Here is a 16,706-nt window from a genome sequence, read left to right as displayed (position 1 = left end):
GGAATTTCTGGTTCAATCTGTGAATAAATTTCTATCGATAAAATTTCTGGTAGAATCCCAGGAAGAATTTTTGGTGGAATCTCTAGTATAATCCAGGAAGTCCTGGAAAAACTTCAAAGCAGAATAACTAGACCACTAAAAGATTCTGGATAGAATGTTTGGTAAAATTCCCATAGCCATTCCCATATCGATGACTGATCAGAATAATCCTCGACAGAGACCCCCCATAGTTTAAGAGTTTTTCCGGAATACTTCGTAGGAATTATAACTGGGCTTAATCATCCATATCCTTTTTTTTCGCTTCTTAAATTTGGAAAGTTCTGTTCTTCCTTACAACTATTTTTGTCAAAAAAAAAAATCATATGCGAAAAAACAATAATCACATATCCACTAAATTTGCCGAGATGCAAAACATGCGAAGAGATATAGTGTTGCTTCAACTAACGTTGACAGTCGGTCAAACGATTGCGTCAACATATATAACTTGGGGAGCGGAGTCAATGTTGGTCAAATCGTCTGAGCGTCTGTTAGCTGCATAATTTAACTTGAAGAGTAGCAGGCATTCAAATTCATAAAGATGCCTAGTTTTGGTGATGAAACTTAGAGATCCCGTAAAAGGGGTTTCCGGTGGTCATTTCAATGTTCCACACTGATTTTTACAAACCAATTTTTGTTGGCTCATCAAAACCTATTTTTTTGCACATACTAAATGCAATGATAAATTTTCATCAGGATTTTTGTTAATTTGAACACAAAAAAACTTGGTTATAGTTTTCGATGACTGCTGATGAGCGGGATACTTGAGCCTTATCGGAAATTATGATTAACATTATTAATTATTTTCAAATAGTTCTACTACTTTCCGGTTCTTTTTTAAGTAACAATTAATCTTCCTCGAGGCAAACAACGGAAACCTATACATATGTCCAAGTTGTTGATTCATAAATGAAATTTGACTTTACAAGCGTCTTATATAAACAATGAACAGAAAACAGTCAAAAGAATAGTAGATCAATTTTCAATATCGGGAAGTTAAAGCTTTTCTATATTAAATTAATTTTAATTAAACTTTTAGCATACAATCAACTTTCAGTTATTCTTTTTTGCATATTTTTGTATTTACTTCAATAAATGTACACTACATTTCCCAAACTGGGCGTCAACGCCAATCAACCCCTTTTTTGATGGTGATTAATAGTAGTTTTTGTTCGCTTCTTGTCAGTCACGAAATAATAATAATGACACACCATGAAGATCCACAGTAAAAATGTATTCATTACCCAATTTATCTCCGAATGGCAAACTTTCGAACGTCACTGGCAGCCTTATTAGCCACCGGGAAAACTCTTCAGCGCAGAAATTACACTTTCAGTAGCAGGCTAATGGTAACGATGCCAACTTTGTCATTTTAATGAAAACTACTTTACGAAATGAACCATATGACTGACTTCCGAACTGCACGCTTTTGCCAATGTAAGTTTCGCCTTCTTTTCGCGGGCAGGCGCTTATAGCGGCAAGTTTTTCGCTACTCGTAAATATGGCGGTTGTTCCCCTCTCCCCCATTCATACCAGAGGGGGAGAGTTATAACTTTCTCGTAAAAACTTGAAGCTTAAAAATAGTCATAAAAATCTTGCCCGTTCGTTAGTTTTGCGCTACGAGAAAAAGGTGGACCGCGCGTGTGTCGATGATGGGAGGGCGAAATTAAAATTAATCCCCCTGTTGAATAACGACCCCTCCCCTTCGCCAAATATTTCCGAATCTGAATCCGAAACAAAGCCCCCGAGTAGCGTAGCACGGTCTGACGAATGCTCGTAAAACAATAAACCACGGCGCGGCTAGAGCAACACTACGGCAAGAAGTGGGAGGAAATTTAAATTAATGAAAATAACTTACAAACTTGGCAGTTTTCTTCAGCCGACCGTCGAGAGCGGGTTCTACACCGCGATCGGCAGTAAATCCAGAAAAGGGTTCAAGGGTTGGTCAACACATGGCTAACCTTAGCTTGCGATTCGGAGCGAGTGCGCTTTGCGAATCGTAAAATATTTTATTCGACTGAATTATGACGAGTCCCCATTAGGAGGTGCTTTCTTGAACGGTCTGTCATAAGACGATAAATCAAACAGCTTTTTCCTGAGCTTTTATTTATAACAAGGTTTGTTGGTGTTTGCATATTAAATCACGATCCGGATTGCTTAGAAAATTTTATTCTCTATAATACTGGTATTATAAGTGTTTGACTGAAATTAGAATCTTGATTTATCATATCTTTTTTATATTAGTCCATCGAGCATGCAAAAAAAGACCTAAACTTTTGTATAAGGCATAATTTAATTGGAATTGCTTTATTTAAAATCGATCAAAGCAAATTCTTGAACATGATTACAGTCTCCATAAAAAAAATTGCTTTTCTGAAACGTCAAAAAGTATCTTTTTAGCAACAATTGTATTACAAAATGTGTATTCTTCTGCAGCTAAACAATGATTTCTGTAGTAATTTAGGCAGATGAATTATCACACAAGCTGGTAAGTTTGTATCCAAGTTAACTGAAATCGACAAAAAATGCACTATATTTGTATCCCATCTAAAATTAATCCACTTATAAATCCCCATGAATGGAAGAGCTCAGCTTTTGAACTTGAGGTCACTAAAACGAATCCAACAGCAAGAGATACTGCATGCAAATTTGAAATCGTTCTTTTTTCCACTCCAACTTTGATAGTTGAACACATGCCAAATTAAAAGCTGAGCTTCTCTCCGAGTCTCTTTGGTCTGCTTCCCTATAGCATAAACATAGCTCCTAATTTTTCCGGGATTCACTGTCAGTGCCGTTCCGTTCGGAATTCGGGTCATTCGCTTCCGCGAACCCCTTCCAAGCGTTGTCAATATTTAAATGCTTTAACAAGTTCAAATAAATTTTCGTGAAAGACATGGCGCTGTGATTCCGCTTCAGAGGAGATGCAAGTTTAATTTCATCAATTTGCCGCTGTGATAGCTCTGGTGACGGTAATTCCATACCTTGAGGAGAATTTTCTCTTTCATAAGACACATTGCGGCGATATTGAAATTCTACTTTTTGAGTTCTAAAAATACAACCTTTGCTGCATCTTAGCTGTAAGATAATATGAACATTATTTTAGTTCATACTTCTACTTCATTGCTGTGCAAAAACACACGTTAAAATGTTCGTAAAGTTGATCACATATTCTTCTACCGACACCTTTTTGAACAAATCTTTTAGGAATTTTTCGCGAAATTTCTATAGGCATTCTACCAGGCCCACTGGAATCTTAAACGAAATAACTCTAACAATATTCTTCCACAAACCAGATCAAAATTTGCTTTAGCATTTCTCCTTTATATTCCATAATGGTCAATATAATAGCAAGTCAAATATAAGCAGAAATGTTATAGCTAATTTTCATATGAGATTGTTTTTTGCTTACTTTTTTTCTGATCAGGAGAATGCAACTAGTGATTTTTATATAATCCTTCTAGGTACCGTAATCCGGGGTAACATTGATCAGCGGGGTAACATTGATCGGGATGACTCATCTTGTTAAACGTTCAAATAAAGATTTATTGATGAAACATTTTCGAACCATGAATGGTGCATTTCTTTCGTATATTCATAAGCTAATGATAATTAAGATTTTTGCAAAAATTGCGTTTAGTTCATGCGCAAATTTGTCAATTTTTTGAAACAATGATTTCTATCATTTTCACTGACACTACCGAAAATTCATGTCTCACATGAGTTCTGCAGACGATGTGATCAAGGAAAATGCGGGTGTTACTAAAAATGGCATCGCCGAAAACGATTCCGTTGTCAAATCTTTCATAAGTTTATTCAATTAGGCAACATTAACTAATTACTATTACGAATGTAGAATTTCCTGAGGAAATTGCCTACTTTTAGGCGTATTCCGCGGTTCAAGGTGTTTTTAATTTTGAAATAACTCAAAAACTAAATGACTTGTAAGAGTTTGGTCTTCATATTCGACTTCAGGGGCCCTGATTTTAGTAAGTAACGACATTTCCAATATTAGCGAACGTTGTTTACTTGGGTGATCAATGTTACCCCATATCAGCTGAATCAAAAAATCACTTAAAACATTTATTTAAACATGTTTAAATCTTTCGAAAAACAAAATAAAGTACATAGTTAGGAGCGGTGGGTGCCAGTACTTGTTTTAAAAACATGAAACTTGTAACATTTGTATTGTGAAATGAAAAATTGAAGAAAAACTAAAAAAATGATCAATGTTACCCCGGATTACGGTACTACATATTGAGGCACTGCGGTCGACAAAACCTTTAGCCTGTAAAGTATGCATCAAACGGAACAAGTGAGAATGCATTGAAATTAAAAGAACTCTTGAGTGACCCGTTCGAACAAAACAGGCCTCGCGCAGTTGTGATGGCACTCTTTTTTAATGTAATTTTTCTTCGTTGTGTTTTGTGTCGCATCTCGCTCATTTTGCGTTGCCACTCTTGTATTTTTTTTTTTGCTCCCTCACAAAGAAGGAAAAACAGTACGCTGCTCTAAAGCAAGCTTCCAAAACAGTCAATTTATCCGAATATTATTCGAAAAGATAAACAGGTCGGACTCGATTATCCGGAGTACCTTGGGATTTCTTGGCCTACACGTCACTTAAACTTTGCATGCAATCAGCTCACGTTAAAAAAATGATGGATTTTCTATTAGTACGCATCGTACCTTCGTGCTGTGCGTACACGAATTCTCTCTGCTCTTGGAAGTTTTCTTAAAAACTACCTAAAGCAATAAAACAGTACTTTTCAGTGCTACAAAAACAGTACTTTTCAGTGCTAAAATTAAAAACGGTACTTTTCAGTGCTACTAAAACAGTACTTTTCAGTACTATTTTTTCTACTATTGATCCCTTTACGATCCTTGTTTGGACCCGTGCCTTCGATTTTTCGTTGGACCCGTTGGCGAAAGCTAGCGGTGGTAATCCTTCTTGGACACCGTCTTGGGAAAAAAACCTCTCAGGAGGTCACGTCTTCTTTTTAAACATGGTTGCAACTACAAATAAAAGGGAGGGTGAATCTCTAAATTCACAACTTCCTTCCAAAAAAGTGGGATTTAAAACTGTCACTAGACGTGGCAAGAATGGAAGAAAGGACGTTTCTCCGGAATGCGAACTTTCTTCCAAGGGTGAAATGAATAATTGTATCGAAATGAGCAATCAGTTCGATGTGCTCTAGTCAAATTTTCCGAACAATAAACCGAAGCAGCCTCTAGCCCAGGCTCATTGATTCAAGTGAGGAAGCAAAGAGTACCGCCTATCGTGGTCAGTTGTTCCGAATTTGTGGGATTTAGCCAGGAAATCTTGAACTCCATTAGGGGAATCAAGGTTTCCTTCCAAATCGCAAAGTAAGGAGACTGTCACGTTTTGCCGGAAACTCTTAAAGATCGCGAACTTCTTCTCAAACATCTTGAAGAGAAGAAATACATTTTTTTACTTATGACTACAAAACTAATCGTTTGTTCAAAGTCGTCTTGAAAGGTCTCTCAAGTGACTATAAGTCACCTGAAGAGATCAAAAATGGAATAAATGATATACTTGGATTTTCCCCAGTTCAAATAATCATTATGAAAAAGAGAACCCAATCTGGCATTGTTCGGAGAGGGCTTTCTCAAGAATATTATTTAGTTCACTTTAACAAAAAAGAACTAAATAATATTAAAGCTTTAGAAAAAGCAAAACTTATGTTCGATGTCCGTGTGACGTGGGAACATTTCCAGAAACCTGGAGGAAATTACCAGAACCCCACTCAGTGCCGTCGGTGCCAAAAGTGGGGTCATGGTACAAAAAATTGCCGCATGGATGCTAAATGCATGATTTGTGGAGGTTCTTCTCACGCCAAGGACGTCTGTCCAGTGAAGGAAGATACCACCAAGTTCATATGCTCTAATCATATGCTCAAATTGTGGGGCTAATCATAAGTCCAATTTTCGGAATTGTCCTTCACGCAAAAGAGTCATTGAGGCTCGCGCCAGGCAGATGAAAGATAATATCCGTTACGATAACGGTCGTTTCCGTTTACGAATAAAATTGTTATTGGATTACGTTTTTCTAATGGATCCAAATAATAATTTAAATATTTTAAATTGGAATGCTCATTTGTTGAATGGTAAAGAGGACGAGCTGTTTAATTTTCTTACAGTTAATAACGTGCATATAGCAGTTATTATTGGAACGTATTTGAAACCTGGATCTAAACTCAAAAAAGATCCTAACTTTTTTGTTTATCGTGGTAATCGACTTGATGGGGCATGTGGGGGAGTTGCAATCATCATTCATAGGCGTATAAAACATCAACTGTTTTCGTCATTTGAAACTAAAATTTTTGAAACTTTAGGTGTTTCTGTTGAAACACAGCTTGGTAAATATACTTTCATAGCTGCCTATCTGCCTTTTCAATGCTCTGGACAACAAGTTTATTTGCTCCAAACTGATTTGCAAAAATTGACTCGCAATAAGTCAAAAATTTTCGTTATTGGTGACTTTAATGCCAAACACCGGTCATGGAATAATTCTCAAAGTAATTCCAACGGCAGAATTTTATTTGATGAGTGCTCTTCAGGATATTTCTCAATTCAATACCCTGATAGCCCTACATGTTTTTTTCTCTTCTAGAAATGTGAAGTAAAATTTGAATCCGTGATTATAGACGATGATCTAAAACTCTTGATCCACCTTGAAAACGTGAGAAGAAGGCAATTTCAACGCACTCGCGATCCTGCTATGGAAATTATATGGCAGGATTTGCAGAAAGATATCAAGAAACGTTTTGCACAATTAATAAAAAAAAAATTGAAAATAAGGTTTCTCAATTGGACCCTGGCTCTAAGCCCTTTTGAGAATTATCTAAAATTTTGAAAAAAAATCTCAGAAGCCAATACCGGCATTGAAAGAGGAAAACAAATTATTACTAACTAACTGCGAAAAAGCTCAAAAACTTGCTATGCACAATTTTAATTTAGGACTTACTAGTCCAATTGAAAATCAAGTTACTCAGGACTTCGAAAATATTCTCAATCAAGAGAACGTTTTCGAAAATGCCTGTGAGACTGATTTGGAAGAAGTGAGAACTATTATTAAAAATTCAAAAATATGAAAGCTCCTGGAGATGATGGAATTTTCTACATCCTCATCAAGAAACTTCATCATTTTTAGTTGATATATTTAACAAATGTTTTCAATTAGCATATTTTCCTGACAAATGGAAAAATGCTAAGGTTGTTCCAATTTTAAAACCAGACAAAAATCCTGCAGAAGCTTCTAGCTATCGTCCAATCAGTTTGCTTTCCTCCATCAGTAATTTTTTGAAAAGGTCATTTTGAACAGAATGATGGCCCACATCAACGAAAATTCAATTTTCGCCAATGAACAGTTCGGATTCCGCCATGGACATTCGACCACTCATCAACTCTTACGTGTAACAAATTTGATCCGTTCCAACAAATCTGAAAGCAATTCTACTGGTCTTGCTCTTCTAGACATAGAAAAAGCATTCGACAGTGTTTGGCATGAAGGTTTAATCGTAAAATTAAAAAAACTTTAATTTTCCTACATACATTGTTAGAATAATTCAAAGTTATCTGTCAAATCGTACACTTCAGGTTAATTATCAGAACTCCAGATCTGAAAGACTTTCTGTAAGAGCTGGTGATCTTCAAAGCAGCATTTCGGGACCAATATTATACAATATTTTCACATCTGACTTACCTGAGTTACCTCAGGGATGTCAAAAATCTTTGTTTGCGGATGACACAGGCCGCTCCGCCAAAGGAAGAAGCCTGCGTGTCATCTGTAGTCGATTGCAAAAAAGTTTGGATATTTTTCTTAATTTTTGTAAAAATGGAAGATTTCTTCTAATGCTTCCAAAACTCAACTAATAATATTCCCGCATAAACCAAAAGCTCTTTATTTGAAACCTTCAAGTAGACATGTTGTCACAATGAGAGAGGTTCCAATAAATTGGTCAGATGAAGTTAAGTATCTAGGGCTCATGCTAGATAAGAATTTGACTTTCAAAAATCACATTGAGGGCATTCAAGCCAAATGTAACAAATATGTAAAATGTCTCTATCCCCTTATTAATAGAAAATCAAAACTTTGTCTTAAGAACAAGCTTTTGATATTCAAACAAATTTTCAGGCCAGCCATGTTGTACGCTGTACCAATATGGACTAGCTGTTGTAATACCATGAAGAAAGCTCTGCAGAGTTACATAGAATATCCAATGTTGAAATATTGGAACAAATGTCAAATAAAATAATAAATAATTTCAGGCAAGAATCGTTGCAATCTTCTATTGCCACGATTAATGCGTTATATGTTTAGGTTAAATTAGGTTAAGTGAATTAAAAACGTTATTTTTTTTTAAATCAACTCACCTGTAAAAAATTTGAACTGCTACGGCAAATGAAATGTAATACCGTAAGGCGGGGTGACATTGGGCCATAAGGGTGACTTTGGGCCAATGTTTTTACGGCAAGCTAATGCCAGAATAATGAAAACAATGTGTCAAGCTTCAAGAATACGTTATAAATAGCCAATAAATGGTCATAGATTAGTTTTTTGACGTTCCTACTAGCCATGAGATGCATCGAAAGAGGCGGTCAAAGTCACCCCCTAGGCCCAATGTCACCCCGCACGGCGGTATGTTGTTAATAAAATCTTAAATTTGTGTTACCAAATTAGGATGATAATGCTTTCTAAAAACACAGAACACCTAGATATAAGAAATGAATGTAATGTTTGGAATGATACTAATAAAGAAATAAAAAAGGGATTTTCTATTAACTTTTTCTATTTTCTATTCTAATGACCACGAAGTAAATTTATATATTCCAAAATGACATCGGATATCGGTTTTCGTACCCGTTCCGAAAATACCCATATTGTATGTATGTATCTCAACGATTTTCCCAAATCGAGAATATTGGAACAACCCTATCGTGTTCTTTCCTCAGCTTTGACCGAATGCGCATCGAGCCCAAAATGGCTGACATAGTTGATTCACTAATTATTGATTTATTGATTTCGAAGCAAAAAACGGCTGAAACCGATCCAAAGTGTTAAATAATCCCTAATTAGAGCAATAATTTGCCGTGCATGAATTTATTTGAGCAGTTATATGACACTTGCTAGTGTAAAAGCTTATTTTGAGATCTCTGTTTGACACGGAATCACGAAATGCTACCAATTTTTATAAGAATTCTCTTTTAAAGTGGAAAAGCAAGCAACCATGTGCATGCTATGAATGATAATATACCGCCAACTGAGTGATTTTAAGCATTTACTACCCAGTAAGTGCTATTTATATTATTAAATTCATTAAAATGTGAACTGGGCCATTTTGGACCACTTGGCCTTATTATGTCAATCGAGGACTTGGTTTTACAGTTGTTTGTGAAAATTTGCTTCTAGAGAGAGATTCTGTTGCCCTCAAGCAGATTTCGTGCAAGTGTTTCAGCTTGTGGGTCCGCACATCCATTTTTGGCCCATAATATAGGAGACTGACAGCTCACAAACAGCAATACAATCTTGATCAAATCGTTTTTCAGTTTATTCCAGTGCTATAGGCAGATTTCTTGCTACAATAGGTGGTAGAACCTAATCATCATCATCATCATCATCGTCATCATCATCAATAAACTTTGATAGAAGAGAGGGTGTCAACTGTTGCTTCGTATAGAATATTGTAATAAGAAATAACAAAAAGAGTTGTGATGATAAGTCTTTAACACATTTCAATATGATAGCATATTTATCTAATGTAATGACATTTTCTCATTTTCAAGCAATCAGTTAATACCTGTGGAAGAACACTAAGCTGAGAAGCAGACTCATTGAGATACATATTTTCGAGTTTTATGAGAACTGTAGAATACTTGTGTAACTATGTTCGATAATACCTAATGACCTTCATCTTCAGAATAACAATTACTACCTTGTTTTGTACAATCTATGTAGACAACAAGAAATTTAAGTAAACCATACTTTATCATCAAAGACAAACCTAGAGATTTTATAGACTTGAAATAAATCACAGCGATTGTTTAACAATATTTAAGGTTCGCCATCGCATCATGTTTTGAAACAGTACCTACTCCAGTATATGTACAATATTATTGACTGCTTCAGAGCAACTAATTCGAATCATATCGTCATCGATAAAAAGCTTCAAGCAACATTTCTCGAAAGCTCGCTCAATAGGATATCTAGATAACTACGGATAAAAACACCACTATTTTCTTCGGCCCACATCCTTACTACCCATCGCCCACCCACCACCGAGAAAAACCTCCGCACTCCACTGCGCAGGCTCGAGCTTTCGTATCTCGTAGCCACCTATCGAGCAATCAAGAAGCTTTCCTTTTTCCCTCCTTCGGATCATCGGTAAAGCAGAAAACACTAATTGAAAGGCTGACAAAACAAAAACCAGAAGCCAGAGCATGCTCCGAAAACAGTCACTCACCTGTATGTGTGGCGATCCAAGCAGATTGATGAGTTCGCCCTTCTCCCGTCCGTATTTGTGACCGGGAGCGGAACTGATGGCATCCATGGCATCCCGACAGCGGCTAATGGCATCTCCCGGAGGGGCCCGCGACGGATTTATAACGGAACTACTAACTCTATCGTATAGCTGATAGGTTTTTTGATTTTGGGGTTGTGCGCATTGTCAATAGAAACGAGAATCGGGATATTCCAGCGAACCAAAAACGGAAAAGAAAGAAAAACGAGAAACAAGAACGAGAGATGTGATTTTTTGTTGATAAAAATAAATTTTATGGGCTCAGTTATGGGGAAGAGCGATTTCTGTTGGTTCATTGCGTGACGACACTGAGAAAATTCTCTAACATGAACCATTTTCAAAAATCACTCTTCCGAACAACTGCGTCCACCGAAAGATGAAGTGATGAGAATGAGTGGCAGATGAGAGCATCGATGAGAGTAACATGAGTGTGAAAGGAGCCGAAGCGCGGACCGATCGTTACCTGGAGCAATTCGTGCAGTTTGACGTCACGTAGCATACTGGCCAGCACTTCCGGGTCGCAATTGGCGTCTTGCAAAGCGGTAATGTCGTCTAATGAGTCAAGAACCTTCTGGATGGCTTCCAGACCGGCTTCTTCGTCGGCCCATTCGTTCAGGCTCTCGGAGGCGGTCCCGATCGCCACTGCAATGAGAACGGGGTGGAAGAAACAAACGGGGGGAAAGAAAAGAAACAATAGGAATCAAACCATAGGCGAGAGTAGGACAATGTCGATTTGATGTTCGATCAGAAATCGAGTGAATAGGTTGTGAGTTGTGATTCTGTTTTATGAAGAGAAATGGTATACGGTCAAAAAGCATATGGATTGAGTGAATTTCGCGTGATGCGATATGACCAAGGGCTGTGATTGAATGGATTCTGAATATTTCAAAAGATAAATAGAAAGCGGAAGTAGTGTAGAAGAAAAGTAGCATGGTTTTACGTAATTTCGTATCTATTTTGAAAGCAGAGCTAAGATATTATCAAAACAAAAGCTTTGTTTAATGTAAATTAATCCTAGCGTACCAATTTATTTGTTTTCTATATGCTGATTAACTCAGTATTTATTCAATAGACAGTTTATCCAAAGCACATGCAAAAATTAACAAAATTTCGTAATATCGCGTCCATCATTGCTCCCCTATTCTTCAAGAAAAAAACCCTTGAATGTTAAAGTTAGTTTGCTGGCTAAAAGTCAAACGGTACAAATGGAAGAAGGCAAAATATGATCACAAATTGAAGTCATTTTCGATTTTCTTAATTGTTGAAAGTATTATAATAATATTATAATACTAAGTTATACAAGTAATGAATTCAACCTCACATATTTTTAACTTGTGACAATCTCGAGTTATGTATTAAACATCATGAAACACTATTCTGATCCATTCACACGTCTACCTAATAAGCGTCGAGCTCTTAATAATCTTCTGTTAGCCTTAGTACAATTGAAAAATAGATCATGGAAATCACGATTGGCAAATTTTGTAGACATTTTAAGAGGTATTTCTACAGGACAATTTAACACTTCAGTCGTCGCGCTGTTATATTTTGTACAACACTGGTTAAAAAACCTCGGTTTTCGATCACAACAGCAGCGTGGTGGTTTCTGACGGTAGTCAACCACGCGACGACTGGAAGGTTAATTGATTTCGTTCCTGCGGTGCTTAAATTGTGGCCGAAGGGCCGCATATGACCCGTAAGATTCATAATGAATAGTTTAAAGCTCAAAGTTTTAATTTAATTTGAGCTTAATACAAGTATGATGATGAAGCATAATGCGTTAAATATCAATCAAACTAAGAAATCCTTGATTAATGCACTGCTCATGAACGCATAATTGTCAACAGGAGACTATTATACGTTTATTGAAAGTGCAGGAGTTAATCTTACGGGGAAACCTCATAATAGCTTTGAGGAGAATCCAAAGAATCCGATGTAATACTAACTCGTGAAGGCCATCAAACGTTCTTAAAAGAGTTTATAGAATAATATTTCCTGATTTATCTATCATGATCTTAATCAAGCGGTATTGTACAAAACTTGATTTAGATCACATAATTTATCCCACATAATCATGAAATTTGAGAATTTACGCGTGGACGCCGATGCAGCGCTTTCGGACCGTAATAACATCATAGTACTCAGCATTGAATGGCATTTCTAACAGCATCGTTATTTATCATAAAGTGGGGGAACACTTCCTAAATCCTCCGGAAATTGATAAATGTATTAAAATCGCAACAGATTTTAAATACTGTTCACTAAACTGTTTCTTGACCAGTTGTAATAAGCATCTATTAATCTGCATTTTTTCTACATTTTAGTTTCAATACAGAAATCCATTGAAAATGTCATAGTACACACTTAAATTAAATTACTGGGGTCGGTAAAATTTTACTGGGTTTTGGAACTACCGAAAAAGTCAGTAAAATGAAAACTGTCGCCACGCATAATTGAAAAGCAAATTTCATCATGTTTTATTTTTTATCGATATATGATATAAAAAGAAAGCTCTCTGTAAAATTTCAGTAAAAAATCTCTGGTTTTCGATCTCTGACATTTTTTTTTAGTTTACTGACTTTTTCGGTAGTTCAAAAACCCAGTTATTTTTACCGAACAGACTGAGTGTGTATAGCAGAGCATTCATATTAACGCTTGAATTGGGTTTCAAATTCCGATTTCCATAACTTTTATGCACATTGATCAGAAATATTTAAAATTTGCTCGAAGGCAAAACATTCGTGATTTTCATTTATCGTAAACTATTGAAATAATGTTTTATCGTCCATCCGAACGCGTCCATGCATTTTCAAAGATATGTAAATTCCTAACCAAAACATCAACTTCATATACCTTATGTCCCAGATTGGTCGATCCGAAGAAGGCGAAGAATACGAAAGGGAGGAACATCAAATTGTGTAAAACATACTACTTTCCACTGATTCGGTTCATTTCATTTAAACTTTCGAGCAAGTAAGAGCTCCTCGTGATAATCGCAGCATTGGAACAGTCAAGATACAATCCCGTTAGGCACCACTACAAGAAGCTTCATGATCGGCTGATCTGAAAAGCTGCCAATCTTCGGGTATGTGGAATTGCTCAAGATTGAGCAACGTTTCCAGGTTTCGACTTAATCCCAGTGGCTGTCATATAGCCTATTTCCCAGATCATGAAGCGAAGAAATAAGCTAAATAGGAAATAGGCTATATAAAATTGATGTCTTGGCAAGGGATCTACAAGATGAGCATTATGCTGTTATTGCATCCCGACGGCACTGTAGCTGCGTCCTCGGAAACATCCTCAAATTATCGTATTGTCAATAATTCGTAATAAATCAGATATTGTATGATGCTACGAGATAAATTAAGAGATTATAGCAAGTATTTGGTAAACATATTAGGAAATATTACACAAATAACTCTTTAGAACACATTTGTTGGATCTGAAAAAGGCCGATTGAATTGTTGAATTCGAGTCACACGGACACATTTTGACGGCGCACGGGTTGAAATCCACCTCGCAAGATGAGGTTTGCGGTGGCGGCTTCTTCGGGGTCGTCTTCATCACGGTGATCTTTGAAACTTGGTGCGGTTTTGCTGAGGAACTGCCTTCTTTTTCTCCTCCTTTCTCGCGGATACCAGCCACAGTCTCAGTTGAGGACTGCGATGGCGGCCACAACCATCTTAGTCTTCTGTGGACTGCTTCCTCTTCTTCTTGGCGGCGGCAATGGTGATGGCTTTGGCTTCGGACGGCATCTTCTCTCGGTCGCTCGACAGTTTGATTTGAGCGAACCACGACAAACGGGGGGTCCATGGCTGTCGATGTCTGTGTCTGAGAAGCACGCCCGGTCAGAGCAAGCCGATCTGTTGCCTGCTGAGATGCGATCCAAGCGGAGAGTGAAAAGCAAATAACGTCAACTTTTCTCTAGCACTCCTACTTATAGATTTGCTTGAATTCAACGTTCTCTTTTAAAACAGTTATTAAACTATTTGGACAGGTATGTGGGATTCAGTAAGTAAACGACATGACCCTTTTATGCCTTGTGTTTTGAATTTCGTTAAGCCAGCAAAAAGTTAGAAGAGTTTAAAGTATTTCTTGCCAACGTAACGCTCTTGGTTTTGAAATTACAATTTTACTTTTGTATAGAGAATTATTATTTGAGTATCAAACAGAGCGGCATAATCAAATGCAAACGCATTCAGTTTCCGGTAGTTAGAACAGACACTTTTATTATTAATAAGTCGCAAGGTGGAACTTTCCCCGAGGTACGACTATGACAAAAGTCAGGATCAGCAATTGGTATATGTTGGTTTGTCGCGGGTTACTTCACTGCAAGGACTATTTTTGACAAACTCTACCAAAGTTCCATCACGCCTAAGGCAGCAATTTTCCCAAGAGCTGCAGTAATTATCCCAGGAGCTGCAACGCTTGGGCAATCATCCATTACGGACGCTTGCGTGAAATACTGGATATTGCTACAGACCAAATTCTGATCAGTGTAGAATTCCTTGCACTGAGTGAGACTTGGCTAGAGGATCACTCCTCCGTCGAATTTGCTGGCTAAAGCTGAATAACCAATTTAAACGCCCAGGCGTGAGAGCTGAAGGTGTGGCGATTTACCAGAAGGATACGGCCTTCAACGAAGCTGTTCCTCACACAATTCAAAAAATTAGTGAAGAATATGATGCAATGCTTGGTGTAGCAGATTAGGTTGGAGATATTTGTGTGGCATCGATTATGGTTATGGACATTGAAGTACTGCTAATAGTGTACATTTCTCCAGGAACTACTGTGCAAGATACGAAAATGTTCATGACCTGTAATTTATTCAATTATGTAAAACAAGATACTCCTACTGTAATCACCGGTGACTTGAATATTGACGTGTTCAAACAAGAAAATATTTATTTGTCGATTTCATGAATAAACATTTTAATTTAAAGTTGGCAAATCGTCCAAATAAAGCGACCACATTAGGTGATTCTTGTATTGAATTATCGTTTATTAAAAATAAAAGTGTAGAGTGCAGTCGATATTGTCCATATTTTTCTTACCATAGACCGATCACCCAACCAAACAACACAAGAAGGCGACGACCAAACAAACACCCTCAATCATCTGGCACATCACTGAATTATTCCTGGAACACCAAACAATGGTTTCCGGAACCACAGAACGACAATTGGTCCTTTTCAGGACCACCAAAATGATTCCAAAAAGAGTTAATTTCTGAAAACTTCATCCGATCAATAACAGCATAAAACTAGTACACTTACAAATTCATACAAATGACAAATTATTCATAATCTTTCACTACACTCATACTAAACTTCACTGTCATTCAATCGTCATAAACAAATCAAATCTTTTTCAAAGCATTCTACTTTGAAATCCGAAACTCTGGAAAAGCTTCCAAACAAAATGACAGACTCCCTTTAAACCAAAACATAATTGAATACTCACAATCACAGCACCTATCATCAAATATCCTATCTCCTGCAAAAAGCTACCGCACTGTTGTTAGAGTCTGACCCAGAATTGATCGAAGTTGTGTCCATAGTAGTTCTACGTCAACCCCGCGGTAATGTAACAGACATTACCCACCCCAATTTTTTCTTCAAAAAAATCGGTGATAAAATGATTTTATGATATCTGATAAATTATTGCTCCGAAAAACACTTGATATTTTGCAGCAGGCTTTTGATTGATGATGCTTTCGAAGAACAAGCCGTTTTTGAAAATAAAAAATATAGATTGTCGAATTTTCCAGAAAATTTTCTAATAATCATTGATTTTGATAAACTTAAAAAATCAACCGTTTTAAACGTTGTGCCTTATTCGTGTGAAATTTAATTATTTTGGTGGGTTTTTGTTATCACAATATTGTACAACATAAATCGTACGATGTACATAAAACTGATTGAGATTTCATTAATAAACAAAAAAGGCATTGCATGTACAAGGTAATCCACTTTGTAAAATAAACAGTCTATAATTCACCAGTTAAGAGTTTTTTTTTCGAAAAGCATTGATTGAATGCTTCCTTATAAGTTCCATTTTCTCCACTTTAAAGATTTCATTGGTTTTGTTGCCAGAGCAAGATTCGTTATCTTTTCCAGGTTTGTCTCTTATTTC

General features: G+C 36.7%; 1 protein-coding gene across 3 annotated transcripts in view; it reads right to left on the bottom strand.

Moving 5' to 3' along the window:
* The window catches only part of LOC5563715 (peripheral plasma membrane protein CASK), a 706,277-nt gene that overhangs the window by 200,701 nt on the left and 488,870 nt on the right, over positions 1-16,706 (bottom strand). For 2 of the 3 annotated variants that reach the window (XM_021837535.1, XM_021837536.1), the window contains 2 exons: positions 11,035-11,213; positions 10,515-10,682 (listed from right to left, as the gene is read on the bottom strand). The exons of the other annotated variant lie outside the window; for it this stretch is intronic. In XM_021837535.1, coding sequence (XP_021693227.1) covers positions 10,515-10,682; positions 11,035-11,213 — 347 coding nt within the window. The remainder of the gene's footprint in view (positions 1-10,514; positions 10,683-11,034; positions 11,214-16,706) is intronic. 3 annotated transcript variants of the gene reach the window in all.

Source organism: Aedes aegypti, chromosome 1, assembly GCF_002204515.2.
Source record: "Aedes aegypti strain LVP_AGWG chromosome 1, AaegL5.0 Primary Assembly, whole genome shotgun sequence".
NCBI lineage: Eukaryota > Metazoa > Arthropoda > Insecta > Diptera > Culicidae > Aedes > Aedes aegypti.
The sequence above is the reverse complement of the archived record's forward strand: the minus strand, read 5'-3'. Positions and strand labels throughout refer to the sequence as shown.